Source organism: Drosophila santomea, chromosome X, assembly GCF_016746245.2.
Source record: "Drosophila santomea strain STO CAGO 1482 chromosome X, Prin_Dsan_1.1, whole genome shotgun sequence".
NCBI classification, from domain to species: domain Eukaryota; kingdom Metazoa; phylum Arthropoda; class Insecta; order Diptera; family Drosophilidae; genus Drosophila; species Drosophila santomea.
Window position 1 is genome coordinate 15531544 of NC_053021.2, and position 27990 is coordinate 15559533.

A 27990-nucleotide genomic window follows, 5' to 3' on the forward strand; every position below is an offset into this window, starting at 1 on the left:
ACTTTTCCGACTGAAACGCTTGTGCAGACCGATTGGAGGTCGTTGCATTGGCGGCCTGGCAATCTGATTTCTGGCCTCCGTAGCCACGAACAACGCGCCACAAACTCAGTCGAACTTTAACGGCGCTGGCAATCGGACGCGTTTTGAAAACCAGCTCCCTCTCCGATTTCATTCTGGTTCCTTTGGGAAAGTGTAAGCTTCAGCAAATGAAAAATAGAATCCATTTAAACGCGTAACTCTTCCTTTTGCTTTGTCAAACACGCGGCTTTGTTTTTGTTTCAACAATGTTTCAGTGCTAATTTGTTCAATCGCGTAGGCGCAAAGAGAAACTACCACAAAAATCGGAGAATTTGTTTTGCTTTCTGTTTGTTTGTATTTTTTTTTGATGTGCTCGAAATTGAAGCCCGGCAAAGGCGGCCGCCTGGAACAATGAAAGTTGATTGAATATTTTATGCAAATTTCCCATTGCAGAAAAAAAGGTGCGAAGAACCACAGCAACAAGCAATACAACAACTACAAAAACAACGCCAGCTGCAAGAATAATAATAGTAGAAATTGCTGTCGCGAGCAGAAAACTGGAAATCCAAAGGCAGCAGCAGGAAATCAGGTGAATACCGAATACCGAATACCGTCTCTTTCTCGTGGGAAAGTTTAAGATCAAGGCCAGGCCTCGGGACGATTGGGTGGACCAGCACCAGGGGGTGGTGCAGGCGCGGCCTTGCTGCCACTGCCAAGGTGAAGGTCACATTGCAGCCGAATGTCGGCGGGCCTGCACTGGCATTGTTGTTATATAAACACCCCACTCCACATCCCCCACACCCTCCACATCCCTCCAGCAATCCAACAATCCAGCCACATGGCTCACTAACCCACTGCGCATGTCGCCTCCTTCGAAGGCCATCGCATGACCTCAGGCCCCGCCACGCCCTCTGCCCGCCCCGCCTTCTTTTCCTGCCACAGTCGGGGGCAGGAGCATAGAACCAGGGATACTCTCACAATTATCTGTATTCAACGGGGAATTAGTCACTGAAATGTCATATGGATTATCGCTGAAATTCCATATGTACGCAAATTGATAAGAAAATGTGAGCAATTTATATGGTTTCTATATGCTAATGAGGAATCAAGTTCTACGACTTTAAATTTTATTTAATATTATTTTAATATTGCAATACTTATTTAATATTGCAATACTTGGGTCAACAGCAACAGAATTCTTTATAATAATTTAACATTATATCACTGCATTTAATTTGTTATTTTTTGATGTGAAATTATTATAAAGAATTATCTTGCTGTTAGCCCAAGTAACAAATAATAATTTAAATAATGATTTAATATTGCAATACTTGGGTCAACAGCAACAGAATTCTTTATAATAATTTAACATTAAATCATTGCATTTAAATTGTTATTTTTTGATGTGCATTTTAAATTGGGCTGCAACTATTTGCTTGGCCGCGTGTGTGCTGCCCCTTTTGGCAGCAATTTAGCATTGAACTTGACAGTGGTGGTGAGCGCCTTTAACCAGTGCCTGCCCACTTTTCAGCTAACAAGGTTAGTGGGTTAACTGGCCTGCTCCACTGCTCCCTGCTCCACTTCCCTCCCCCCTCGCAGCTCTTCAATTCCCAGTCTTTAGTCTGCTGTCTTCTGTCTTCTGCCCGCTGTCTTCTGTCTGCTGTCTTCTGTCTGCTGTCTTCTGTCTGCTGTCTTCGGCCTGCTGTCTTGAGTCTTCAGTTTTCAGTTTTCAGTCTGCGGACTCCAAAGAGCCATGAGTGTTTCTCCATGGCCGGATTGGGATTCGGGCAAACCCGTTAGCATTAACCCGCCGATCGGCTTTGCCATCGCTCTGACCATTAAAAGCCACTTACACTGACTTTCCATGCTAATCAAAATTGAAGCCCAAAATAAGAAGAAATTTGTTTGCCGCCGCGACATGTCTCGACTTTTGAATGTATCTCTCTGGAGTCTCGTCCATTGGATTGGAACTGGTCAGTGGCCAGTGGCCAGTGGCCAGTGGACAGTGGATAGTGGATAGTGGGCAGTGGGCAGTGGTCACTGGACAGTGCGGAGTGTGGAGTGCGGAGTGTACATAGTTGGCTTCTTGGAACTGGCACCAAAGTGGACCGGGTGAAATTGAGCCACTTTGATGATAAACTCGGCGATTTCTTATCAGGTTTGAACTACACTGAGAGAGAACTCTGAGAATTTGTTACTTGTTAATTGCCAATGCAATAAATGATTTAAGTGCAACATTTGCCTTAACTACAAGCATTAAATATTCAGGTTTTTGAGAGCCAATCCCCTGAATTACCACCAAGATGGCAGATCATGGAGTTCTTCAACTCCAAAAGGTTCGATGACTTTGTCCGTGAATTGCATTTTAAGCGTCGCATTAACTGGCAGATTGATGGACTGATTGATGGACAGATTGATGGATGGATTGACAGCCATGTGGACAAAGTGAACAAATCGTGCCAGTTTACCTGGGGGGCAGGGGCAACACTTTGGGACACCAAAAACCATGGAGGCACGCCACGATCCCCAGCGATCCGATAATTGAGAAAAATCCAAAAAGAGAGCGAAGGAAAACAAAGAGATGGTGGAAAATTGAAGTTGTGGAAACTGGTGGATAAATAAAAAGTGCGAGACCAGTTAAATGAAAAGCAAAACAAAGTCATTAAACGCCAAGTGCCTGGAAAACTGAAAAACTGAAAATCGAAAACCGAAAAAAAAGCGGAAAATTACCGAGCAATAATAGAAAGAGTTGGGCGAGCTCTTGGCTGATTTTCATTTTCACTTTCACTGGCAGGGGAAGAGGCGGGGAAAAGCGGGTAAAAGTTGCGCTCTGATAAATGGCCACCAAGTTACCAAGTTACCAAGCGGGTTCTAAAAAGCCGTCACAATTCGCTGCCTCGCAAATGAGTCATGTAGAGATGACCCCAAAAAAAGGGGGGAAAAAGGGGGCTCCTCATTAGATCAACTACCTCCCATTTGAATTTGAATCACTCCCAAAATGATAGCTTTGCTTTACAAGTGTTATATGTATGTAAAAATTTTAAAATGGGGTCAGCAACTTTGCAAAGGTGGAGTATATATGTAGCTTTTCCTTTTCTTTTTTTATTTTCGCATAAAAGAAAAACATTTGTTACTTTATTCCGAAACAAAGAGTTTTCAAGAAAGCTGTGCATTGCTGATAATATTTTATTTGATTTAAGTGCTTTAAGCAACACATAATTCTGCTACGCTGCTAAAGTTCATGAGAAAAAAATAAAGTTGGGATATACATATATATAGTTTTTAACCCGGTTTACAAACTGGCCTTCGCGGCGATCCAAGTGCGCAGCTTGGAGACCCTTTCGTAGCCATCGGGCGCAGCTCGTCCGCAGCCGCCGAGCACGAAGCTGGCCAGGCCGACCAGTTTGCCCTGGTAGGTGGCCGGGCCGCCGGAGTCGCCGTAGCAGGCGCCCTTGTCCTTGGGATGCAGCAGGCACATGGTGGTCTCCGGCAGCTGGCGGAGGTACCTCCTCTGGCACGTTTCCCGCGACAGCGCCTTCACCTGCACGTACAGCAGGGAGTTGGAGATGGGTCCACGCTGCGAGATGGCGCCCCAGCCGGAGATGTCCACGTTGGCATCGTTGGGCGGATCATCGCTGGCCAGCTGGATGGCGGCCACGTTGGAGTTGAAGGCCAGCGAATCGCGCAGTCGCAACACGGCCACATCGTAGCCATCACCTTTGTAGTTGGGATGCACGGTGACGGTGGCCACTGGAACGCGAACTCCGCCGCTGGAGAGGAGCAGGCTGCCCGCCTGAATCTCCAGCTGGTTAGCTGGTGCTCTGAGTGCAAAAACAATCGATTTAAATACGCGACTTCTTGAGCTTGCAATACCTACACATTGTTGCCTTGCTTCACGCAATGTGCCGCGGTGACCACGTAGTCCTTGGAGATGATGGAGCCACCACAGGTGTGACTGCCACGTCGGCGAAGTGAGATTTGGTGGGGGAACTGACCCTCGTTCGCCTTGGTGCCGCCCACAATGCGGGGCTCCACCACGGAGTCGTTGTGGCCCAGAACTCCGGCGGCACAAAGAACTAGTAGAGGTGTCCAGATGGGTAACATGACTTAGCTGGCTAACTGAAGAGTAGTGCTCACTGCCAGACTTCACTGGGTATATGTATGGAGAACCTCATCATCATTAGTTCCCTAAGATGTCAAAGTCAATGTCGCTATCGAGCTGCAGCCTAATTTAGTTAACTTCCCCCAATTCGTTTGCAAATGAAGCCCCTCTAATTAATGGGGGTGTGCAACCTGCGGTGGAAAGAGTTTGGAGGTTGGAAGTTGGCCCAAAAGGGTTTGGGAATCACAAAAGTGCTTAAACAAAGCCAAGTTGCAAGTATTTAAAAGGATTTTTTGAAGATTTCCAAAAGTAGATCTTTAGTTTGGTACAGCGAATGTATTGAATTTCTGTTAAATTTCTACAGAAAAAATGCTTGCAAAAAATGAGCAGATTTAAGTAAGTAAGTAAAGTAGTTAGTAGTTCTGCATTTCTGCCAAAAATCGTAGCTCTTATTTTTGGTTAAGAAATATTAGTACTTTGATTAGTACTTTATGTCATACCCTGTTGAACTTGTTATTTGATTTAATCTAATTTAATTAGATAGTTACCCCATTTGGATTGCAAGCAACCCTTCTAAGTGCAATAAGATTTAGGTGGAGAAGTGCCAAAAGTAAGGCCATCGTATGGATTGTGTAACATGCGATAGTCTAGAGAAAGACAGTTAATTTCAGCAAATATGAATAAGAAAATCTTCAAGATTCCTTACATAATTAATTCAAGGTCTAGATGGCGTACATGTACATGCTCAACATCTTGCCCAAATTGAGCCCAAAGCCCGAGGGCTTTATCGAAGTCGCGAGTTGTGGGCTATAAAAGCAGTTGAGGTCATAAATAAATATAAGCATTTCACGCGCAAGGCGGCGGTGCTTAGTTAGTTAGCTATTGAAGCTATTACGTTAACCAGTGTGTCCAGTGGCAATCGCCGATCCTTATCCTTATCGAAATCAAACTATTGACTCATTGCCAATTGGGGGAAGAGGGAAATCGTTATTATTTTGGCTTCGCTTGCAAAGGAAACATGGTGTGTTATGGCAATTACTAGGCGATCTGCTCCTGAATCCAATCCGCGTAGCTGGAGAGGCGCACAAAGACATCCGGATAGCGGGAGCCGCAGGCGCCCACCACAAAGTTCGTCAGTCCGATCAAGGTGTCGCCATAGACGGCGCCACTGCCTCCATCGCCGTGGCAGGTGCCCTCCTTCAGTTCGTGGGCCAGGCAGAAGCTCTGCTCGCCATGTCCACTGTACGCATCCAGGCAGCTCGCCTCCGTGGCCAACGTCAGCGTCGTCTCATGGATCTTGTACGAGGTGGTGCCATCGCTGGTGCGACCCCATCCCGCCACGCTCACCGCCGATCCCACGGCGGGCAGTGCCTCACCACTGGCCACCACTGGGATGGCACTGATCCGTTCGGTGTAGGTCAGCGCAGTGGCCAGTGTGATCACGGCCAGGTTGTTGTCCAGGTTGTAGTAGTCCGGATGCACGGCAACCGATGCCACAAAGAGTATCTTGCCACCGGCATACTGGTTCGTGCTGCCCACGCGGACCGACAGGCGACTGGCATCGATTCTGTTTGTAAATTAATTTAATTAATTTCGATTAATTTATCAAGATAATAATTTACGAGATAATAATTTAACGAGATAATAATATAACGAGATAGAAAGCAAATTCCTAAGCAAATACTGTTATGATAGATTCATAAAGCCCTCACTCTATTTTATACAATTACTAAATACATAGTATCTATAGATATAGTGTCTAAAGGCATTACTATCTGCAAATATCGCTCATACGCCTAGTTGTACCAAAGTACATGCTACGTACTTCTTCTCTTTAAAGAACACTTACTTATTAAACAAAAAAAAATAAAAAGGAATTTGGTGAATAATCTAAATAATAATAATAATAATAAATATACTCACAGCTTTCCATCGCGATAGACGCAGTGGGCGGTGGTGAGGATCTTGGTCTGGGCGAGAATGCATCCGCCGCACGCGTGTGCATTGTCCACCCGCAAAGAGGCGGCGAAGGGCGTGGCCGTGGGGTCCGCTTCCTCGCCGCCCATAATGCGTCCCTGGGCGTGGCACATGCCCAGTAGCATCAATCCGAGCAGACCCACAATCACTAGGCTCGACTGCATCATTTTCAGGAGTTTTTTTTTTTGGTGGCTCTGCTGCCCACGACGGTTGGTTTGGAAATGCGCAATGCCAGCGGCGAGTATTGAAGTGACTAGCTCCATCTAACCAGCTCCTCCCGCCTTCTACTTCACCCCTGCCTTGACCAATGCTTATCTTCGGCTTGGGCATCGGAGAAAATCTAATCTTATCGCCGCCATTGCCAGCTTTATGCCGCTATAGACCATTGTTACTTGTTTATTTCACCGCTCAATTGGCACATAAATAGGAAATTGCAGAGGGCGTTGGCAGGGGGAATAGAACACCATCTACGAGTATATCAGACAATGATGAGTAAGTCATGACTCAGGGCAGCTAAATAGAATAAGAATTATCGAAACTTGGCATCTTTAAGTTATCCTATAATTTCTAATGACTTCAAATGCCTTCGAACTAAGCAAGTAATCAACGTATTTAGTAGGAATTACCCCTGATTGGCATCTTTAGCTGGGCGATAAGCAATCGGGATTATAAAGATTTCGCTCAGTCATTGAAGTTAAAAGTTTGTTCGTGTTTCTGTGGGCGTTTACCGGGTTTTCCTAAGATCTCTATCTTAGTTTTCTGCTTCGTTATATATGGCTCTATAAACTATAATGGCCAATGATTGTGACCATTTACTAGTCTGTTAGATAATCCTTGATATATATGAAATAAACCATAAAGTAGTAAAAATGCCCAAGGTTTCTGGCTAACTGAAGAACCTTTGAACGGCGCCACATCGATTGCAGCTTTATGACCAGCACTAAATTCCATATAGTTTGCAAGTTTCCAAACACAATTTCAGGTTTTTTTTTTGTTTTTTTTAGAGGGGGTAAACACACTTTATGCACGTGAAAAAAATGTATAAAAAATAGAGGGTAATCCTTGGTGAACCTTGGCGGTTTACTGGGTATTGGCCTCGATCCAGTTGACGTAGTAGGAGACGCGGGTGGCCACATCCGGATACTTGCTGCCGCAGGGTCCGAAGTTGAAGCTGGTCAGGCCGCGTAGCACCTGCTCGTCATCGATGACGGCCGCGCCGGCATCACCGCGACAGATGCCCTCGCCCTCGGCTCTGGAGAGGCACACCACGGACTCGTAGCCATAGCCGGCTTCATATTCGCACAGCGAACGGCTCAGCGTATTGTAGTTGGCCTTCTGCTGTTTGTAGGAGGCGGTGCCATCGGCAAGTTCACCCCAACCGGCCACATAGACGGGTGTGCCGTTGGGCAGCTCGGCGTCCACATCCTCCGTCGCCTCCTCCTCCCCCTCTTTGGCGGGCGGCAGTGCGATGGCAGCGATGCGTGTGTCAAAGACCAAGGACTTGGACAGCTCCAGAATGGCGATGTCGTGCAGGAAGTTGCCATACGATGGCTGGATGAGCACGCTCTTCACATTCACAATGCTGCCGCCGGCATATTGATTGATGGTGCCGACGCGGACGGCCAAGGTGCTGGCATCCACACTGGAAGAAAAAAACCAGGGAATTAGAGCTTAGTAGAATGCATTCCATTTCCTGGAAGTGTAGTTAGCACTCACGGAGTGATGCCCACGCTGGACACACAGTGGGCGGCGGTCAGGATGTGGCTATTGGAGATGATGGCGCCGGAGCAGACGTGCGCCTTGTTGTAACGCACGGATGCGGACCATGGATACTCGCCCTGGGCGACGTCCTCGCCGCCAAGAATGCGACCTTGTGGCGTTGCCTCCGTGGAGTGGAGGATCAGCAGACCAAAGATTAGCAGGCCGAGGCCCAGAGTGATGCGTGGATCAGCCATGGCGTTGGATTGGCAACTGAACGGGCATAGAACCCAGCGATCGATGGTCACCGCCACTCGGCGATCTAATCTGATGCGATGGCCATTGTGTGGCGATAAGGAGTGCGACTTGAATTTATGATGCGGGCAGCAAATGTGGGCGATTAGATTGCTTAACCCATGGTCGTAAACGTGTGTGCTCTATAAAGGGACGCCGGCCGGCAGGAGCAACTTTCAGTTGAGATCCCACAAGCCATGAGTCCGGTTCAGTCATATCCATACCAACTCCTCCTCCTGCTGCTGCTCCTGGTCAGCGTGACCTTGGGCGGCGTCCAGGGCAGTCGGCTGCCGGCGGAGGTGGGCTCCCAGCCACACAGCATCTCCCTGCGGCGGAATGGCGTCCATGTGTGCGGAGGAGCTCTGATCCGCGACAAGTGGATACTCACCGCAGCCCATTGCGTCAGCTTGGGTGGTGGGCAGCAGAGGTAGCTGGTGTTTACACGGAGAGAAAAAGTTTATGTCAACTCAGGTTGTTTCTATATGGAATTGTTTCTATATGGAATTGTTTCTATGTGGAATTGTTTCTATATGGAATTGTTTCTATATGGAATTGTTTCAATATACTGAACTTACTTGCAAAGATGAAGAAATGTGCCAAAGAATAATCACTCAATAATCAATGTGAAACCAATCAATTCGAAATGCAGCCAAGTGCATAAACTTTTTCACTGTGTAGCATAACCTTGTGGAACAGTATACATCTTCTCAATACCAACTCCTCCATCCAGCTACCCAGCTCGTTCCTACAATGTGCGAGTGGGCAGCATTCAGCGTCTGGCTGGTGGCCAACTGGTGCCCCTGTCCAACATCATAATCCACCAGAACTACTCCACTGCGGATGCAGTCGGCTCCAATGACTTGGCCCTGCTGCAGCTGCAATCGCCGGTGGTGCTGAATGCGAACACGAAACCCATTGATTTGGCCACCGAGCGACCGGCGGCGGGTGCGGCGATCACCTTCTCCGGCTGGGGTTCCAGCCAGGTGGACGGCTCTCTCAGTCATGGCCTCCAGGTGTCCACCAGGCAGAGCCTGAGCGCCTCCGATTGCCAGAAGGAGCTGTTCCTGCAGCAGGAGGATCTTCTCTGTTTGTCGCCGTTGGCCGAGGATTTCGCTGGACTTTGTTCCGGTGATGCAGGTGCTCCGGCGGCGTACAACAGCCAATTGGTGGGCATTGCTGCCTTCTTTGTGGGCGGATGTGGTTCCGGACAGCCCGATGGCTACGTGGATGTGACCCAGCATCTGGAGTGGATCAACGACAATGCTGTTTAAATAAAAACGAGATATTAATGGGGATTATTTGTGTTGCGGATATGATAGTGATACATGATTACATTAGATTTCAACAATCACATTCATAATTCACTTTAAATGGTACTTTTTATTTTATACTACGTAACATCGTTTAAATAGGTTAACCTTCAGTTTTGGACCTTTTTAAAAACATGGAAGCGAAACAGATTTTGTAAATATTTGTACCTAAAGTGTTTTCAGGTAAAGTGCGCTTTTCCGGTTTTGATTTACACTCGACAATCTTTTCTATAACAAAACTTTACTTTGAGTGCGTTTTAGATAAAGTTGGTTTTGTTTTCTCTGATAGAAAGTAATTCTTACTAGGAAATATTACACATTTTAAGTGCTATCAGCTTTCTAACTTATGGTGGGTATATATTTTTAGCTGACTTAGCAATCGTTAATTGCAGGTATTAATTTACGACTTAATCGTGCGCCTTTATTATTATTATTTAGTTTTATTAAAGCTACTAATCCGTACATGCAGTACTAGTACCATAACATTGCAATTAAACATATATGTAAATAATATAACTAAACATCACGCTTACTTACTTAATCTTACAACAACTTCAACATCGAGGGGGTCTTTAAAACTGTACTCACCCCTTTCCTCAAGCTCTCCTCTCTTCCACGTCAGAGCCGACAGCTGGTTGTAGCTCCTGGAAAATAGGTAGCTCAGTCACTTCCTCCAGTAGGTCGAAATCACTTTATTGGTATCCTCTGCTGCCACATAAAAACACTGCACCACTCACTCACATTTGGTATTTTTTTTTTTAAAAACATCGAAAAAGTGGTTTGCTTATGTAGGACTTTTGAGAAGCGCGGAGGAGGGCACTTATTTTTTGGTATTATTTAGTATTTAGTATTATTTAGTATTTAGTATTATTTAGTATTTAGTATAATTTAGTATTTAGTATTATTTAGTATTTAGTATTATTTAGTATTTATAATTTATAATTTAATTTTATCTATAGTTTTATAATTTCCCTTTGAATGCCAGCTAGAACAATAGAAATAGATTAGTGTTAAGTATAAAATTCATGGAACTCGTTTCGCAAGCCCACGTTCCATTTTTCACTGTATACTTTGGATTTAAAGCACCCTTTATTGTTTTATAGGATTTCTAAAAAAGCTCCTATAAGTATGCCACGAAATTCTGATTTTAAAATGTTTTAAATTGTAAGAGCAATATTTATTTTCTATCGGTATGAGTTTGCTTACGACTACTTAGTAATTTGAATAAACAAAAGCACTTAATATGCTTTACAATAGCCAATAGAGGAAACTTAATTCACAAACATAAGAAATTACCTCTGGATTTATTTACATCACTAAGCAAAATATTAGTATGTTATACTAAAAACTATATTTTTAACAATACTGTTAACTTCAAAGCCCTCTTTAAAATAAAAACGTTGGATTTCATAATGCTTTTGCCATCGACATTGGTTTATTGCAACTGCAGCTGGATCCAATCGTAGTTGGCCGCGATGCTAACGAAGCGCTCGGGCAGCATGCCACCGCACTCGCCGAGGATCTGGGCGCCCAGACCCACCAGCTGGCCCTGGTAGACGGCCGGACCTCCGATATCCCCACTGCAGATTCCCCGACGACGTTCGTGGCCCAGGCACAGCACCTGGTCGTCCACCAGCTGCAGCTCATCCCGTTTGGCCAGGGCGCATTCGCGTGGTGCCATCACCTCGGCGGCGCCAATTTGCAGGGTGCGATGCATGTTCACCTCGGACTCGGTGGTGCGTCCCCAGCCGGAGACCTCCACCTGGGCGCCCAGCGGCGGAGCATCCTGGGCCAGCGGAATGGCACTCACTGTCTCGCTGAATGTGATCTCCTCCTGCAGACGGAGCAGGGCGATTCCAGTCTTCAGGTTGTTGTAGTTCGGGTTGATGGTAATCTCCTCCACGCGCAGCTGCTTGCCTCCATTGTAGAGATCCACCGATCCCACGGTCACGGCGAAGAGGGCAGCAGGCCAACTGAAATTGAATCAAATCTTAGGAAGTTCCTCAAAAGAAGCTTTAGAAGTACTAAAACTAGGTAGTTTATATATAATATTCGCTTTTAGAGAAATATTTTCTACGTATTTGGAAATACTTGAAAATTCAGCTTATCTTTGCTTTTTCAGTTCCATCAGATACTTATGGAAGAAAACCCTTACTGATCCTAGTAACATAGTTACATTTAAGCTTCTGCAAGTTGCTCTTTAACTATAAGAATTTTGTTTAGACTCTAATTACGGATACTTACGGGTTATCCTTGCCATCGGAGCAGACGCAGGTGAGGGCGGTGAGGGCGTGGCGCTGGCCAATGATCACGGCGCCGCAGTTGTAGCTGCCGCCGACGGAGAGGGACGCCTGGTAGGGCAGCTGGCCGGGCACGGCATCTTCTCCACCAGCGATCCTGCCCTGCGGCTGGGCCAGCGCAACGGCGGCCACAAGGATTAGTCCAATGGTGATGGGCAGCTGCATGGCACTACGCTTTTGTTTGACTTTTGATGGGCTCGCAGCGATGGCGTGAGTTCTTATACCCATGCAGGGGGCATGGCATGGGTATGGGTATCTTATCTGCCAGTTGGAGAGAGATAGCCGGATAGATAGAGCCAGCCATCCGGTGACAGCGACTCCTCCTGATTAGACAAGCCCTCGCCTTGTGCGGGGCTATCGGGATCGAGTCCCGTATCGATGGTATTATATCTGCGGGGATCAGTTTCTAGGAACGCCATAGGGATGGCAAAATTATAAAACGATCATGGAACTTATGTCAGTTTACTTGCAAAATAATAAATATTAAAAATTAAGTGTATGTAACTTTAAGTTTGGCAATGCTTTTACGACTTATTACAAAGGCATCTCTTTGATATTTTCGGGATCCAGTTAATTGAGATGTTGTATGAAGACTATGTGCGCATTTTCGTGGCCATGTAGCAACGAACTCTTAACTCTGGTGTGGTGATGCATGCTGTCCAGGTGCAGGAGTGTGGGGGGTAATAGTCCAGGGCGAACACGTTTGAGGCATGCCACACAGTTGCGACGACAGGGGCCAACGATCGCAGATCGCAGATCTCGACTCGCACGTAGCAAAGCTCATCTCATCCCAACCCATACCATACCATACCATACCATACCATACCATACCATAGTATACCATACCATACCATAGTATACCATACCACAGTATACCATGGTATACCATCCTCTGGCGAACCAATTCGTCTTGTCCAGCCGCACAACCAGTTGGCTCTCACTTCGAACCGCATTTCACACCGCCAGAGACTACTGGACATTAAATGGTCTGTCCGACCGCCAGTTTTGACCATTCGCAGACTCGCCGCCGACCGACCATGATCTTGCGAACGCCACTCATTGCCGGCCACCAGTTGCAGTTGCTGCTGCTCCTGCTGCCCTCCGTTCTGCTCCTGCTGCTCCAATTGCTCCACTGCGATGCGAAGACGGTCAATCCCGGTGATGGCATGCAGATGCAACACCATCAGATGACCGCGGAACCGGGTCTGCCGGAGCCCAGGGCCTACATGCCGGATGCCCAGCACCTGGACTTTGTCTACCACGATCACGAGGAGCTCACGAGGTTCCTCAGGTGAGCTCTTCATTCGGAGATCCTTTGTGTCTCATTGTTTACACTTTCTAAACCAGATAGACTGCTAACTATTTTGCTTACTCACCTTACTAACTTTTAAACAGAGCCACCAGTGCGCGGTACCCGAATCTCACTGCCTTGTACTCCATTGGAAAGTCGATCCAGGGACGTGATCTCTGGGTGATGGTGGTCAGCTCGTCGCCGTATGAGCACATGGTGGGCAAGCCGGATGTGAAGTATGTGGGCAATATCCATGGCAATGAGCCCGTCGGCCGGGAGATGCTGCTCCATCTCATCCAGTACTTTGTGACCAGCTACAGTTCGGATCAGTACGTCAAGTGGCTGCTGGACAATACACGGATACACATACTGCCCACCATGAATCCGGATGGATATGCCGTTTCCAAAGAAGGCACATGCGATGGTGGCCAAGGAAGGTGCGTTTCTATCGGAGATTGTCCAAGATTGCAACTTCAGCTCACTTACTTTTTAGATATAATGCTCGAGGATTCGATCTGAATCGCAACTTTCCCGACTATTTCAAGCAGAACAATAAGCGGGGTCAGCCGGAAACGGATTCTGTCAAGGATTGGATATCCAAGATCCAGTTCGTGCTCAGTGGCAGCCTGCATGGTGGTGCCCTGGTGGCCAGCTATCCCTACGACAACACGCCGAACTCCAGTAAGTAGTCCCAGTAGTATGTATGTATGTCCCCAGATCCAGATGCAACACTGCAAATGTCCTTGCAGAGATTAAGTTCCTAGTTCCCATTGAGAGATCTTATAGTTATGTCTGTCTGCTTATTGGCTTACCCATGTTTCTGGGTTGGTCACAACCAAAACTTTGTTAGGAAGCACATTACGCGGCTTCTAGATAATTCCAGATGGGTGTTATCAACAGAGTCCTACAAAGTCCAGTGATAGCCGAATATTTGTGGACTATGCTTTATCAAGAGATCTTGGTGAATGAGCTGATATGATTTAGTAAAAGAGTTGATATGATTTAGTAAAAGAGTTGATATGATTTAGTAAATGAGCTGATATGATTTAGTAAATGAGCTGATATGATTTGGTAAATGAGCTGATATGATTTGGTAAATGAGCTGATATGATTTGGTAAATGAGCTGAAACAATTTAGTTAATAAGCTAAAATGATTTAGTAAATGAGTTGATATGATTTAGTAAATGAGCTGAAACAATTTGGTAAATGAGCTGAAACAATTTAGTAAATGAGCTGCTAAAATTTAGTAAATGAGCTATTACCATTTGAATTTGGGTTTATGCGATCTGCAAGGACATCCAGTGGCTGCGCTCTGCGAGGCCATATCCTTTCCCATTTGGACTCCCAGTCGAGTGCCGATTGATAAAGCTGATTCTGTACTCTCCCACCAATATGGCTGCTCAAAGGGATCTGCCGTTCGTCCGCCTTGTGCGCGAGTGAGTCCTCCGCGTCCACCGCGACCTCCGATCCCGAACGATCCATCTAATCGTGTTTGCTTCTCTTTCTGTTCCGTTACGCCAAAACATGTCCCTTGGGCGCAGTGTTCCAGACCTACTCGGCGGCGCCATCACTGACGCCCGACGACGATGTGTTCAAGCATCTGTCCCTGGTCTATGCCCGCAACCATGCCAAGATGTCCAGGGGCGTGGCCTGCAAGTCGGCGACGCCGGCCTTCGAGAATGGCATCACCAATGGTGCCGCCTGGTATCCACTGACTGGCGGCATGCAGGACTACAACTACGTGTGGTACGGCTGCATGGAGATCACACTGGAGATATCCTGCTGCAAGTTCCCGCCAGCCTACGAGCTCAAGAAGTACTGGGAGGATAATCAGCTGGTAAGTAAATATATTTCAATATAATCTATTGAAAGTTCATGATCTCTTCATTGCCATCACAAAGTCGCTCATCAAGTTCCTGGCCGAGGCGCATCGCGGTGTCCAGGGATTCGTGTTCGATCCGGCGGGCATGCCCATCGAGCGCGCCTCCATCAAGATCAAGGGTCGCGATGTGGGCTTCCAGACGACCAAGTACGGCGAGTTCTGGCGCATACTCCTGCCGGGCTACTACAAAGTGGAGGTGAGTGCTGAGCCACCATATCATACCATATGTATAACTCTGATCTAATGCCATTGGATCATCCATTTAAGGTCTTCGCCGAGGGCTTTGCGCCGCGCGAGGTGGAGTTCGTGATCGTGGAGCAGCATCCCACGCTGCTGAATGTGACACTGCAGCCCTCGAAGGTACGTAGCCACCCGCATCCATTCTCTGCTCCCCAACATCCCAGGTGCTGGCCTAACCCTCTCTGTTTTCTGAATCCCCTTTAACATCGACTAACCATAATCAGTATCTGGTGGCTGCCGGCACATCCACCTCCACCAAATCCTCCGCCGTGAATGGAAAGCTGCAGCTGTCGCCGGAATAATGAAGATCTGAGGATATTGGAGTCCAATTCGCAGTCTTGTGAAGTGTGGCTGGCGTGTAAATAATAGCTAAATTGGTTTAGACCTAGGAAATGCTACGCAACTAACCCACTAAAAACATTAACCCACTAAAAACATTAACTCACTAAAAACATTAACCCACTAACACACCATTGAACATCTCACTCTAAACTCAAGTATCCTTTTTTAGTTTTTACTTGGTCAATGTTTGTAAGTTGTTAACAAACAATTTAACGTTAACTTTCCAAATTGAAACAGTTCAGTTTAAGTTTGAAAATTCACTGAAGTAAAATATAAATTTTCAAATTATGTACCTAATATAACCATAATTTATCTACCTTCAGTTAATGCCTTCAAATAATTGAGTCTCTTTTTGTTCAAACAAATCCTAAACACTAATAACTCACTTAAATGTAAAGACCTTTGCTGGTAAAAGGTTTATAACTAAATAATAACAATAATGGTTGCTTGTAACAATAATCTAAAAAGGGGAACCACCAACCATAACCACAACATCTTGTTGACTTCGCAGCGCTTGGAGGGCATTGGGCCCATGGCAGCCGGCGGCGGAGTGCCAGTGGGTGGCGTGGGTGGTCTGTACCGCCCCATTCCGGCGCCCCAACATTACCGCCCACCTGTGCCGCCCTACGCGGGCGCCGCCTCCAGCGACAGCGGCATCTTCTCGACCATCAGCAATGGATTGAATAGCCTGTACTCGAATATATTCGGCTGAGGAGCGCGGATAAACGATAATTAAGGATTTTTTGTTTACTTCTAAGCATGCCTAGGACTTAAGTTGGCACCTTCGTCGTACTATTTATTGTGAACAGGAAGAGACCCTAATAAAGCGTTCAACCAGTGCAATCTATTCTAGAAGAAAATGGAGTTTTCTTTTTTGACAATTTTCCCAATTTTCCCAATTTTCTCATTAAACTGAGCAGCTTGCAGAAAAGTAGTCAGATTTTAGGTTTAACTTAACTGGCAAGTTAGAGAGTTTGGAAAACTAGGTCGATCAGAACGTTCATGCAAAAACTATCAACAGAAATCTTACTCAGACCCGTTCTTATAAGTTTTGATTTTGGAAAAAACGTTCAGTGCAAAATTCAATCCTTGAAAAAACAAAAAACTAAGAAAACCACTGAGTTATAGATGCAATTTCCGTGAAAAAAGGTAAAACATACCCATACACTTGACAGAAGCAACTGAAGCTGAAGGAACATGAACTACCAAGATATGTACGGAAGCCATGGATTCGATTCCCAATCCGCTGGTCGAGGCAGCAACTTTGAGTTTCGGGTAAGCTTAATGCGGTTATATTATAATATAGCAGTTGTAAATGGTGACCCACCTAATTGGTAACCTAGTTCTCTGGACCGGAATCCATTCCGAATGCGGTGAGGCGTTACAATGCATTGCGAGGTGCGGAATTGGCGCAGATGAAGCGGCAGCGGGAAATGGGCAGATCCCATGTGCCCAGCATGCCGCGTTTCTGCAAGGTACGTCGTCCTGGTCAGGATGTGACCAGCATGGTGACCTCACGCGATCTGGACGTGGTCACCCAGCTGTCCCTCGATTCCGAGTCCATCTACAATGACGATGATAATGATGATGATGGTGATGATGATGATGATGATGGTGAGGATGATGATGATGATGATGATGATGATGAGAATGATGATGATGAGAATGATGATGATGAGAATGATGATGATGAGCATGATGAGGAGGAGGAGTATGATGGCAGTGAGTTAAACGACCTGCCAAGTAACAAATACCAAGCACAACAGTCTCCACGTCTTTGCGGTGGTTCCGAATCACCGAAAGTTGCCAAGAAGAAACTCAGAAGCCGTAAGAAGCAGCTGGCCACGAGCCGAAGAAGGAATCATCATGTGGAGGCGATGCAGCAGGATCACACCTACGAGAGATTGGAGGAACTGCATCGTGAGGTGTGTGCGGAGCTGCAGAGCATGGGCGAGTCGTCGCCAGTTAGTCCCGATGCCACGCCGCGTCCCAAAGTGCTGGCCAAGCAGCGAAGGATTTGGGCCAAGAAGCAGAGGACGGCACTGGAGAATAGTTCGCCGGCGCGAATGGGTCAAGTATCCTACGAGGACTATCATAAGCCGCAGCCCAAGTGGGCGGACATCCTGCCCTCGGAGATGGCATCGCAGGCGATCAAGGTGAACGTCTGCCAGGCGCAAAATGCCACTTCCCTGTCGGCCTACGAGTTCATGGAGCAACATGGCACCGTGGAGCCAGAGCCAGTGATGCCCTTCTTCCTCGAGGACAGCGACCTGGAGCACGAGTATGTCGATCGTCCGGGCTACATGCGCTACGTGGAGTCCAAGCCGGAGTACACCACCAGTGATTCGGAGCGGGATAATCAGGTGGAGCAGCCCATGCAGCCGGTTTTTGTGGAGATGGAGAGGCGACCCCATCGGCTCAGCTTGCTCAAGAGTCTCTCGCCCATGAGATACACCTCGCAGCGGTCGGAGGAGACGCTACGTATCCAGGAGCAGAAAAACCAGTTGCAACCCTTGGAGCTGCCCAAGCCACCACAGTCCAGGCGGGGCAACCAAAGGCAGGCGGCAGTGGATGCTGCTCCAAAGAGTAGTAGGCCACGCCGAACTAATGTCATGGCGAGTGCCGCGGGAAGTCACAGGAATCCGGCCAATCCAAGGACACGACGCAGCTCTGCCGTGCCACAGAGCTCACCACAACCCCCCAATGCACCTAATCCCCCAAATCCCCTCAAGGAGATCGTAACCACACCGGAAAGGCTGAGCAGACGGCGCAAACCGAAACCCATGGTGGTGTACAGCAAATCGCTGGAGGATCTGAAGATTGAAAAGCTGGCCATCTACAACAAGATCACGCTGACGCAAGAGCGTATCATCAACGCACTGGACAAGCTGCAGACCAGTCTGCTCCACCTCCAGGTGCCCCATTGCAGTGCCCAGGAGCGGCAGAAGCGCCAGCGCAATGCCTTCGAATTCTGCGTGCGCTTCTCGAGGAACTTCCTCTACCCATTGAAGGGAATGATCGACGATGTGCGCTACACCACGGTGGCCAGCTTCCATAGTGCCCACTCCAATGAGGCCTGCCAGCGGGTCGTCTGTGTCTACGGCCTGATGCAGCAGTCCATCCAGACGTACCAACGGCAACTGCGCTACTTCCTGCTGGAGAAGGTGCCCCAGAAGTTGAGCGCACTCATTGAGATGATCTACACGATGACCAATTGCTGTTTGGACAAGGGCATGCTGGATCGCCAGGATCCGGTGGTGGAGTGCCTGCAGGAACGCTGCACACGATTCCTCAGCTTCATCGAGGACATGCAGGAGGAGCGCTTCAAGTTGGCCCGCGAGGCGATGCGGCGTCTGCGCAAGACTCATCCACTGGGCAACCAGAGTGCTCGCAAGCATGGCAGCAAGAAGAAGTCCTCGCATCCACCGCGTGCACCCACTCAGCCGAGGCAGGAGAAGATGCGTTCGCACGAGCGGTACGATCTCAAGATGTGCCTGAATGACCTGAAGCTCTACGAGCCGCGTCTGGTGCCCAAGGAGCGTCCGCCGGCGGAGAAGCAGCGACCACCACGGCTGCGTCGTCCAAGGAACACTCCAAATGCAACCAACACTCCGGGGAATCCAGCAAATCCGGCTGAGAATGTTAATGGGCAGCTGGAACAACAGCCCGCTGATATGGAGGCGCCATCTCTGGGAGCCGACGATATGCAAACCCAGATGCAGATGACCGCCGATGGTGGCACCAGCAGTTCACTGAGCCTGCTGCCCACTTTGGGTTATGGAGGTCAGCGCTTCGGTTACGGGAATGTCCAGCCGGAGAGCGCAAGGTCAGCGCCGCGGGAGGAGCAACTGCATCGCGTGTTGCTGGATGCCCTGCACCTGGTGTCCCGTTCGCAGGTGAAACAGGTGCTGGATCCACTCATACGATCGCTGGGCGTCATCCTGGCTGAGAAGAGCGCCCAGGGCGGAGGTGTCCACCAGGAGCGGTAGATATTCTGTGCATCAATCAAAGCACCTATTCATCCATCTAAATTGTTGATTTGCCAAATTGTTAAACTATTACTCACTAGTTTAAATACTATTCATCGATCAAATGCCAAATTGTTAAGTATTCATTCGTAGTGCGAATAAAATGCCAACTTTGAACGAATTAAATTAAATGAATTTGCTATATAATTCTATTATCCAGAAAAGTATATCATTTGCTATATAATTCTTTTATGCAGAAAAGTATATAAACAGTGCTTATTTGTATTTTGTTTATTTGTAAGAGATATCAACAATGATTCAAAGATTAATTTGTATTTATCAGATACTTTTGTGCAGTACGACAACGTTCGCGATTGAATTTTCGAGTGGAGAATCGCAGTGAGTGGGGCGTGGTTGTGGGCGTGAGTGAGTGAGATAGCGAAAGATAAAGAGAGAAAGACAATTATAATTATTTTAAGCATAAACAACCCCTCCCCCTCCTGCCCCTCCTCTTCCACCACCAACATACATTCTCCACCCCATTTGAATGCACTTCTCGTGTTGCTGTCCATCAAAATGTAAATTTCTTTCAACACCGAAATGTATTGGAATTTTCATAATTTTCAATTTTCCCATTTCCACGACCTTGCTGCTGCTTGCTGCGTTCCTCGGCGATTGGCTCAACAAATTGGATTACTACAAATACCATAAGAATAGATAATATACATAGATAGCGATGTGAATGGTTGGGACTCCGGACTACGGACTCCGGACTCCTTAACCGGAGCAGGCCGTGCACAGCGGTTTGTTGTCCTCGACGGCAAAGGAACTGGCCGTGATGGGTGTGTTACATTTCTGAAATAAGAACATAAGGATAAGCATTAGGCACTCCTCGATTAATCAGTTAATCCTCGATGGGATCAGTTACAACCTTGCACTGGAAGCACTCCCGATGCCACTTGGCATTGAGCGCCACGATCGCGTTCTCCGTAATCGGATTTCCGCAGCCGGCGCACCTGGCGGCGAAGAGCTGCTCGAAGTCCGCCCGGCAGTAGGGATGGCCATCCCGCTCGTAGAAGGAGGTGCCCACCAGCGGCTTCTTGCAGGGTCCGTTGCACACGAAGCAATCCTCGTGCCACGACTTCTCCATGGCCTTGATGGTGCGCTGGAAAAATATATATATGCAAATTTAGGGAAAATAAATGTAGAGTATATGCTGGTGTCTAAACTACAAGCTGCGCCCAAGTATTAGGCTACTTAGTCCAATTGCGAGTAACCAATGGTGCACACAATGTGCATATATACCAATATTTATAATTTTATCATCATAATCAAAGCCAATCAATCGCGCACACACCCACGTTGAGTTCAGCCCGACCTTGCGCAAAATAAATAAAAAAAAAAAGAAAACAGCAAAAGGGGAATAACAAATGCACTTCAAATAAAATGAATACAAATGCTGTGTGGGGAAAATATTTATTGAATTTAGAAATCCCCAACTACAATTGCGATTATTCATCGATTCAAAAGTATTTAAGAGCAAGTAAGTATTTATTTCAAATGCTTAAATTAAGTTTTGAATTTCAGTTTGAAAGGTGAAATTTTGAATGCTTGCTGCTCGCGTATAAAAATAGAAATTTGCGGATACTTTCTTGCCTTATTCAATGGAAACAACACAAATGTCTAAAAATACAAACGCAATCACTTCCTTAATTAAATCGTCACTAAGCAGATATCTAAGTGGTTTTATGGCGCAGCGAATCTAGGTAAATGTTGACAGTATTCATTACAACGATGCTCGTAAAGCCGCGGATTTTATGGCAAACAGACGATGCGAACTATGGATACGAAAAAGATACAGATACAAATACAGATACAAATAATACGGATACGTGTACAGATACGGATACCTATACAGATACGGATACCTATACGTATACGAATAGGAATACCTATACTCGAATGCAGAACCACTGATGGGAAGTACACAAATATTTGCGCATTCGGTTCCTAATCAGCATGGTTGCGAATTTCCGGTGCGAAACAAATTTGGCTGGTGCACAAGAATTTAAATAATATTTGTCAGGCAAATAGTAATTAGCATATAGTAATTAGATAACTTCACTTTGGTTTCACAGAATAGGATAGTTATGGAATAGGGAAAACTACTGCATGCCGTGAAGAACGTTTCAATTACTATATAGTTTTACTATATATTTTGTTACTATATATTTACTATATATTTACTATAAATTTACTATATATTTTTTTACTATATTTTACTATATATTTCTTTACTATATTTCTTTACTATATTTCTTTACTATATATTTACTATATATTTTGTTACTATATATTTTGTTACTATATATTTTGTTACTATATATTTTGTTACTATATATTTTGTTACTATATATTTTGTTACTATATATTTTGTTACTATATATTTGGTTACTATATATTTACTATATATTTTTTTACAATATATTTTCTTTACTAAATTTTTACTATATATTTTGTTACTATATATTTTGTTACTATATATTTTTTACTATATATATACTATATATACTATATATATATATACTACTATATATATAGTAACTATATATTTTTTTTACTATATTTTTACTATAAATTTTTTTACTATATATTTTGTTACTATATATTTTGTTACTATATATTTACTATATATTTTTTTACTATATATTTCATTACTTTATATTTACAGTATAAACTATTATTCCTGGAGCACTTATAAATAATAATATAAATATAAAAATCTGAAGACATCGATTACTCACCTCCAGGATGGGCTGCTTGCATCCGGAGCAGGTGCCCGAGTAGTTCTTCACGAAGCAGTCGGAGCAGACGGGCTCATCCGCCTGGATGTTGAAGGTGGCCTCGGAGATGGGGCGTTGGCAGTCCTTGCAGGCGAAGTGCTCCGGATGCCAGGTCTTGCCAAGAGCGGTGATGATGCGCTGCTGGATGACCTCATTGCACTTGTGACAGATGGACATCGGCTCCGACTGGGCAAATTAGATGAGAGAACAGCAACAAGAATTATTAGTGAATGACTGCGGATAGAAGCCATTAATATTTGCGCATTTCAAATGAAAATCACGTACTTCAAATATTTCATAATACACCATAATTGTGGGCGAATTTTCTGGGAGCGGGCTAGCTGCTAATGGGATTCAACTGAGATTCAGCTCATCAGCGGGTTCAAAAACCGCAGAGACAGCTGCTGGTGCGAATTTACGTAACCCAATACCAAATGCCAGAGGCTTCAGCACAAAGAACACCCGGCGCAAATATCAAAATAATTATATACACACATATATATATATATAATATACAATAAATGATGAGCATCAGCGTAAAATTATTTACAAAGCAGCGGCTATAATAACAATAACCATAACACATATATTATACAATATTGAGTTGTCAGGTGGGTTGCCACCACAGTTGTGAAAGTTCAGAGTTTTGGATAAATAAATATGAACGATAAATATCAAAGAATTATATATCTACTTATAATTAAGATTTTTATGTACTTTTAGGTAATACAAAATAAATTGTAGATCCATTTGTTAGCCTTGAAAGGGGAAAGTTAACCCCAAAAGTATGCAGTTATATGCTATTTTGGTAGCAAACACCTGCTTTTCTACTTTTTTGTTTTGGCCATCTTTCGCTATTAGCTTTTAGTATGGCCAAGCATTACATTAACTAGCCCATCACGTTTGGGCCATTATCACCTGGTGGTAACACCTCCAAATAAATAAATAAGGGTGAACCACCCAAGAAGTCGGGCTAGAAATGGATTGTTGTTGGCCAAGTTACACGATTTAAGTGGATGCCAAAAAAAAACAAGAGAGAACGCTATAGTCGAGTTCCCCGACTATCTGATACCCGTTACTCAGCTAGTAGAAGTGCAGGTTTGTGGGCGTTAGAGTGGGCGTGGCAAAAAGTTCTTTGGCAAATCGATAGAAATGTGGAAGACTAATACAAAAATGAAAAAATATCAAAACATTTTTCAAAAGTGTGGGCGTGGCAGCTTTGGGCGGTTTGTGGGCGTTATAGTGGGCGTGGCAGAAAGTTTTTTGGCAAATCGATAGAAATTTAGAAGACTAATACAAAAATGAAAAAATATCAAAACATTTTTCAAAAGTGTGGGCGTGGCAGTTTTGGGCGGTTTGTGGGCGTTAGAGTGGGCGTGGCAACATGAATCGACAAACTTGCGCTGCTTCTATGTCTCTGGAGTCTGTATGCTTAATCTCAACTTTCTAGCTTTTGTAGTTCCTGAGATCTCGACGTTCATACGGACAGACAGACGGACAGACGGACGGACGGACGGACAGACGGACAGACGGACAGACGGACGGACAGACGGACATGGCCAAATCGACTCGGCTATTGATCCTGATCAAGAATATATATACTTTATATGGTCGGAAACGCTTCCTTCTGCCTGTTACATACTTTTCAACGAATCTAGTATACCCTTTTACTCTACGAGTAACGGGTATAAAAAAGAGGGAAAATGCAACGATTGCTCATAAAAATGCCGAAAGAGGCGGCCATAAATAATGGGAATAATGTGAAATATCCGCAAATTGCAATCCTTCGATGTTTTCATTGCGGTTTTATTTACATTTCAGTGTGCGGTAATTTTCGAATGTTCAAATTTTCAAAAATTTAATTTGCCCAAATTAAACGCACATTTCTTTCGGACTTCCAAGTTTGCTCGTTGTTCGTTGTTCGTTGTTCTTTGGGTTGTTTTAAGTTGTTCGCCAGATGTAGCAGCAACAACAAGCATTTCTTTCTGCATTAGACGACGTCTCACTTAGATCATCGCTAGAGTTAGAATCGAATTAAACAAACACGCACGGGAAAGAGAGGGCGCTATTCCAGAGGAAAGAGAGCGCGCCATTCCAGAAGAAAGAGAGGGGAGGCACTTTAAGGGGGCCAAGGGCAGCATCGCTCGCACACTTCAAATAAGTTTGCTTGGATTAAGAAAACAATAACAAAAGGCCACACACACAGCCCCCGAATACAAAAAGTAACAAAAAGCCAGGCTGCAAAAATTAAGCAAAATGTTTAGCGCTTAATGGGCAGCAGCAAGCAAACAAACAAAAATATATATCTACATACATAGATAAAAAAGTTAGCACTGAATAATAAGTGTATACACTACATTTAGTATGATTTGAAAAAGAAGTTCAATGACTTTTACTGCCAGCTTAGCCCTACATACAATTGCATCTGCAAATTGAAGTAATCAAAAATCGAAGCCGCCTGTTAACCCATATAATTGCGAATTCCAAACGCATTTAACCCGCCATTTAACCCACTGTCACCCATCTTTTGCTTACTCAGTTCGGCTCGAATTGCAATTTTCACGTTTCATTACGTTTTTGTTGACGATTTGCATTTCTTATCAGTTAATTGCCGCAATATTGCAAGCGATTCCAATACTTTTTTTTCCCTTGAAAGCACTAGCAAAAAAATGAACGTAAAAATTACAAAAAAAAAATTAAAATACAAATGAAAATGAAAAATAAAAATAAAACAATACATCAGAGGCCACCGCAACAAGTGGAAATCTATATTACAGCTCTCTCCTTTTGTATTGTGCGCGAGTATATTGTTTATTCATAGGCGATAATTAAAATATTGAATGCATGATTCATGGCAGGCAGTGAAAATTTACAGGCGTTTGGGTGGCATTTTCGAGGGGGTGGCGTCAAGTGCTCTCGATTTTTGTTGTTATTGTTATTCGCTTCGCGTCCATCAATCAGAGTTGTCAATCACCGCGGTGCGGGGGGTATGCAATGTGTATATAAGGCCCGTTGCCTTGGATCAGATAATTGGTAGCAGACGCCTCCAACGAGCAAAAGATCCCCCAAAAGATCCCCACACACACACTCTAAACATTGTGCGGCACACACTGCGTATACGTAATGGCCATTAATGCCATTTAAACTGTGAGTGAAATGCCGAAATGGCTCTGTAATATACGGCAAATTGTATATATAAGTGCGATTATCTGCCGGGAAACTTTTGCGGAAGATCGATGGAGCGGATTATTCAAAGACTTTTGCATGGCGAAAAACATTGAAAATTGTACTCTTCCGAAGGCCACAAATGTAGAACAACAGCATTTTGAATAAGTTAAGATAAAGGGAAGCTAGGCATAAATTTAGTCAATTTATAGAAAGTTTTACTTATTAAATGCTGAAAAAAGAATAGACTCATCGGAACATTTAAGACATAAATTCCTAATAGGAAGTTCTCAATCAGCAGCCATTTAAATAGGATAAACAAATATGAACGACAATGGAAAGTTTTGTATGAATCAAAATAATATGCATATTTATAATAACCAGTGAGTTGTTTAAGTGCTACATATAAAAGAAGACCATGTTGCTATAGAAAACCAGAGCCAGCCAATCGAGTTGTTGAAAATATCAAAGCAAATCAATTTCATTCATCATTTGAAGAAACTATTCGAAGATCACAAAACCAAAGTCAAATGACTTGTGTGCTTTGAAAAGTGCCAAGCCCAAACATCAACTTTAGCATTAACATTAATTTCCGTGTGGTTAGTCGGGTGAATAGGTGAATAAACCAATTTCATTTATCAGTCGTCCAGACGTTGACCAGACCATCACTCCCTTCCCGAACCCCATCCCAATCCCAATCCTAAACCCAATCCCAATCCCTGTCCCGATCGAGATCATTATGGTTTGGTGAACATAACGATGATCGCGGCGATGATGACTCTTCAAAACCTTCTGGTTAAGCAGGCTTCGCCAAAGTGGCTGATTTATATGGCTCATTTTATTAAGCGGACAACGAATAAATCGCTTTGTAAATTGATGATATTTTGTGTGTAAAAAGCTCGGGGATGATATCATCCGAGGCGAGATGTTCTGGGCTTAGCTTAACCTTAGGACGCTAAGTATGTATCCAAATGTGCATACATATATACAAACTAGATATATAATAATGTTTATGGCCCTTAATCCGCACACTTGCTATATCGCCCACTGATAAAAACACTATTCGAAACTCAAATATTTTCCAAAACACGACTTGGAACGCCCACTTGGCAGACACTTGGTAACTCTTGAAAATCACTACTATTTCATTATTGTTTTTTCTGTTTTTTTTTCTGTATTTTTTTTTCAGTTTTAGTATGGTAATTAACATAAAGTCTAATAAGGCAAGGCAAACCATATTCGAGTGTGCGTGAATTTTTATTTTTGTTTGTTTTTTTTTTCGCTCTTTTTATGTTTTTTATTTTTTATTTTTTTTTTGGTAGCCAAAAGCCAGATGGATGACAATTTCAGTTGGGTTTAGTTGATTTCGCTGGCAGTTGACACTCTCAAAATTCCGCTCACACATTTGTGCCATGAATCTTGCACAAGGAAAGCTGAAAACTGAAAATCGAAAGCGGAAAACTTAGGCGCAATACACACCATACACACAACAACACACACAGCACACCGAATGGGTGGCCAACGCGGCGTATGAGCAATCTGCAACCTGTTTGAAAGACGCCCACGCCGGAGATTGGGGATTCGGATTTGAATTGGCTTTGGGTTTGGGTTTGGAATTGGGATGTGGTATTGGGTATTGGGCCAGCCAGCTGGGCGACCAGTAAGTTGGAAAGTGATTTGCATTTGGAGCACCCAGCCTCCCACTCTACCCACTCTCTTTTCATTCCCCAAATTGGTTATATGGTTATATTCATTCACTTACCATTTTGCTGGCTGTTTTGGCTGTTTCTGCTGGTGTTTGCTTGTGCTTGTTTTTCGATGAGGTTTGAACTTAAAAAAAAGTGTAAGAAAATACAGTTGACATTAGTTTTTTGAGCGAGCTGATGCTCGGGGGAAAACAAAGCACTAACTGAATAGGAAAACATGAAAAAAAAATGTAAAACAACACATGATTTTCACAGCCTACTAAAAAAAAGGTATGCTACATTCCATTTAAAAACACAACGTTTATATTTAAATTCTGAGTTAAAAATCCAGCAAGTTCGCTAAGCACATTATTTAATAAAATTTAAATAATTGTATTTACTTTAATAAAAGCAAAATAAGTAACTCACTGCATGCTTCAAATATTTTAACAATAATTTTGAATAAAACACATCTTTCTGAAACTGCTCAATCGCACCTCGTTGAATCAAAACAAAGTAACCCTCATAGCAAAAGCTGTCAATAAAAGGCAAGTTCGAAATACAGAAAACAGACGGCTTCGAACAATTTATATAATTGTAGCAAATATTAATAAGTTTCCCCACAATTTTTGCGTACTTGTTTTTTGTTTGTTTATTTTTTTGTAGTATACCGTGCAAATTTCAGTTGAAAACCGGGATAGAAAGGGCAGTGGCGGCAATAAAAACACGCGAAACGTTGGCGGAGCGCGAAAAGCAGTCGAAGAATATATAGTGCGTTATATATTAGATTGGATCGGATCAAATCGAACCGAACCGGCGAACATCGGCCAAGAAACTGAAACTGAACCGCCGGTCGTCGGCGTGCGTGGCAGCG

The 27990-nt window shown here is 44.5% G+C and overlaps 8 protein-coding genes across 13 annotated transcripts; 3 read left to right on the plus strand and 5 right to left on the minus strand.

The window, feature by feature from the left end:
- Positions 1-110: 110 nt before the first annotated feature.
- Positions 111-16309, plus strand: LOC120455227 (carboxypeptidase D). 5 transcript variants are annotated; one of them, XM_039641198.1, is made up of 10 exons: positions 111-192; positions 472-607; positions 12703-12990; positions 13095-13427; positions 13484-13671; positions 14386-14427; positions 14533-14828; positions 14893-15069; positions 15141-15233; positions 15967-16309. In XM_039641198.1, the coding sequence occupies exons 3-10, from the start codon at positions 12737-12739 to the stop codon at positions 16165-16167; spliced, it is 1584 nt and encodes a 527-aa protein (XP_039497132.1). In that variant the 5' UTR covers positions 111-192; positions 472-607; positions 12703-12736; the 3' UTR covers positions 16168-16309. The 5 variants fall into 5 exon arrangements, with proteins under 5 accessions (XP_039497132.1, XP_039497133.1, XP_039497136.1 ...); XM_039641199.1 differs by having other exon boundaries at positions 14398-14427; XM_039641202.1 differs by having other exon boundaries at positions 15338-16107.
- On the minus strand, positions 3304-4359 carry LOC120455231 (serine protease SP24D). The gene is made up of 2 exons (XM_039641207.2): positions 3896-4359; positions 3304-3839 (listed from the first exon to the last, which is right to left on the minus strand). The coding sequence occupies exons 1-2, from the start codon at positions 4120-4122 to the stop codon at positions 3311-3313; spliced, it is 756 nt and encodes a 251-aa protein (XP_039497141.1). The 5' UTR covers positions 4123-4359; the 3' UTR covers positions 3304-3310.
- Positions 5088-6623, minus strand: LOC120455228 (trypsin beta). Its single transcript, XM_039641204.2, has 2 exons — positions 6044-6623; positions 5088-5687 (listed from the first exon to the last, which is right to left on the minus strand). Exons 1-2 carry the CDS (start codon positions 6358-6360, stop codon positions 5159-5161), a joined length of 846 nt encoding a protein of 281 aa, XP_039497138.1. The 5' UTR covers positions 6361-6623; the 3' UTR covers positions 5088-5158.
- On the minus strand, positions 7074-8176 carry LOC120455230 (chymotrypsin-1). The gene is made up of 2 exons (XM_039641206.2): positions 7814-8176; positions 7074-7739 (listed from the first exon to the last, which is right to left on the minus strand). Exons 1-2 carry the CDS (start codon positions 8050-8052, stop codon positions 7178-7180), a joined length of 801 nt encoding a protein of 266 aa, XP_039497140.1. The 5' UTR covers positions 8053-8176; the 3' UTR covers positions 7074-7177.
- Positions 8254-9460, plus strand: LOC120455232 (serine protease SP24D). The gene is made up of 2 exons (XM_039641208.2): positions 8254-8516; positions 8820-9460. Exons 1-2 carry the CDS (start codon positions 8287-8289, stop codon positions 9358-9360), a joined length of 771 nt encoding a protein of 256 aa, XP_039497142.1. The 5' UTR covers positions 8254-8286; the 3' UTR covers positions 9361-9460.
- Positions 10805-11899, minus strand: LOC120455229 (serine protease SP24D). The gene is made up of 2 exons (XM_039641205.2): positions 11644-11899; positions 10805-11372 (listed from the first exon to the last, which is right to left on the minus strand). The coding sequence occupies exons 1-2, from the start codon at positions 11862-11864 to the stop codon at positions 10835-10837; spliced, it is 759 nt and encodes a 252-aa protein (XP_039497139.1). The 5' UTR covers positions 11865-11899; the 3' UTR covers positions 10805-10834.
- Positions 16310-16415: 106 nt separating the features above from the next.
- Positions 16416-19609, plus strand: LOC120456745. The gene is made up of 2 exons (XM_039643735.1): positions 16416-16730; positions 16799-19609. Exons 1-2 carry the CDS (start codon positions 16653-16655, stop codon positions 19442-19444), a joined length of 2724 nt encoding a protein of 907 aa, XP_039499669.1. The 5' UTR covers positions 16416-16652; the 3' UTR covers positions 19445-19609.
- A 90-nt stretch (positions 19610-19699) lies between these two features.
- Positions 19700-27925, minus strand: LOC120456525 (transforming growth factor beta-1-induced transcript 1 protein). 2 transcript variants are annotated; one of them, XM_039643395.1, is made up of 5 exons: positions 27788-27925; positions 27194-27261; positions 22228-22452; positions 20355-20588; positions 19700-20278 (listed from the first exon to the last, which is right to left on the minus strand). In XM_039643395.1, the coding sequence occupies exons 2-5, from the start codon at positions 27194-27196 to the stop codon at positions 20201-20203; spliced, it is 540 nt and encodes a 179-aa protein (XP_039499329.1). In that variant the 5' UTR covers positions 27197-27261; positions 27788-27925; the 3' UTR covers positions 19700-20200. The 2 variants fall into 2 exon arrangements, with proteins under 2 accessions (XP_039499329.1, XP_039499328.1); XM_039643394.1 differs by having other exon boundaries at positions 27754-27885.
- Positions 27926-27990: the final 65 nt, after the last annotated feature.

Coding starts and splice junctions, on each gene's coding strand:
- LOC120455231 (XM_039641207.2), bottom strand. CDS start 4,122: ATGTTACCCATCTGGACACCTCTACTAGTTCTTTGTGCCGCCGGAGTT. Junction 3,840..3,895: donor GTGAAGCAAGGCAACAATGT/GTAGGTATTGCA, acceptor TTTTGCACTCAG/AGCACCAGCTAACCAGCTGG.
- LOC120455228 (XM_039641204.2), bottom strand. CDS start 6,360: ATGGAGCTAGTCACTTCAATACTCGCCGCTGGCATTGCGCATTTCCAA. Junction 5,688..6,043: donor GTCTATCGCGATGGAAAGCT/GTGAGTATATTT, acceptor ATTTACAAACAG/AATCGATGCCAGTCGCCTGT.
- LOC120455230 (XM_039641206.2), bottom strand. CDS start 8,052: ATGGCTGATCCACGCATCACTCTGGGCCTCGGCCTGCTAATCTTTGGT. Junction 7,740..7,813: donor TCCAGCGTGGGCATCACTCC/GTGAGTGCTAAC, acceptor TTTTTCTTCCAG/TGTGGATGCCAGCACCTTGG.
- LOC120455232 (XM_039641208.2), top strand. CDS start 8,287: ATGAGTCCGGTTCAGTCATATCCATACCAACTCCTCCTCCTGCTGCTG. Junction 8,517..8,819: donor TTGGGTGGTGGGCAGCAGAG/GTAGCTGGTGTT, acceptor TCCTCCATCCAG/CTACCCAGCTCGTTCCTACA.
- LOC120455229 (XM_039641205.2), bottom strand. CDS start 11,864: ATGCAGCTGCCCATCACCATTGGACTAATCCTTGTGGCCGCCGTTGCG. Junction 11,373..11,643: donor TCCGATGGCAAGGATAACCC/GTAAGTATCCGT, acceptor ATTCAATTTCAG/TTGGCCTGCTGCCCTCTTCG.
- LOC120455227 (XM_039641198.1), top strand. CDS start 12,737: ATGATCTTGCGAACGCCACTCATTGCCGGCCACCAGTTGCAGTTGCTG. Junction 12,991..13,094: donor GAGCTCACGAGGTTCCTCAG/GTGAGCTCTTCA, acceptor ACTTTTAAACAG/AGCCACCAGTGCGCGGTACC. Junction 14,829..14,892: donor ACTGGGAGGATAATCAGCTG/GTAAGTAAATAT, acceptor GCCATCACAAAG/TCGCTCATCAAGTTCCTGGC.
- LOC120456745 (XM_039643735.1), top strand. CDS start 16,653: ATGAACTACCAAGATATGTACGGAAGCCATGGATTCGATTCCCAATCC. Junction 16,731..16,798: donor GCAGCAACTTTGAGTTTCGG/GTAAGCTTAATG, acceptor TTGGTAACCTAG/TTCTCTGGACCGGAATCCAT.
- LOC120456525 (XM_039643395.1), bottom strand. Junction 20,589..22,227: donor GCAAGCAGCCCATCCTGGAG/GTGAGTAATCGA, acceptor ATATTTTTCCAG/CGCACCATCAAGGCCATGGA. Junction 20,279..20,354: donor GGGAGTGCTTCCAGTGCAAG/GTTGTAACTGAT, acceptor TTCTTATTTCAG/AAATGTAACACACCCATCAC.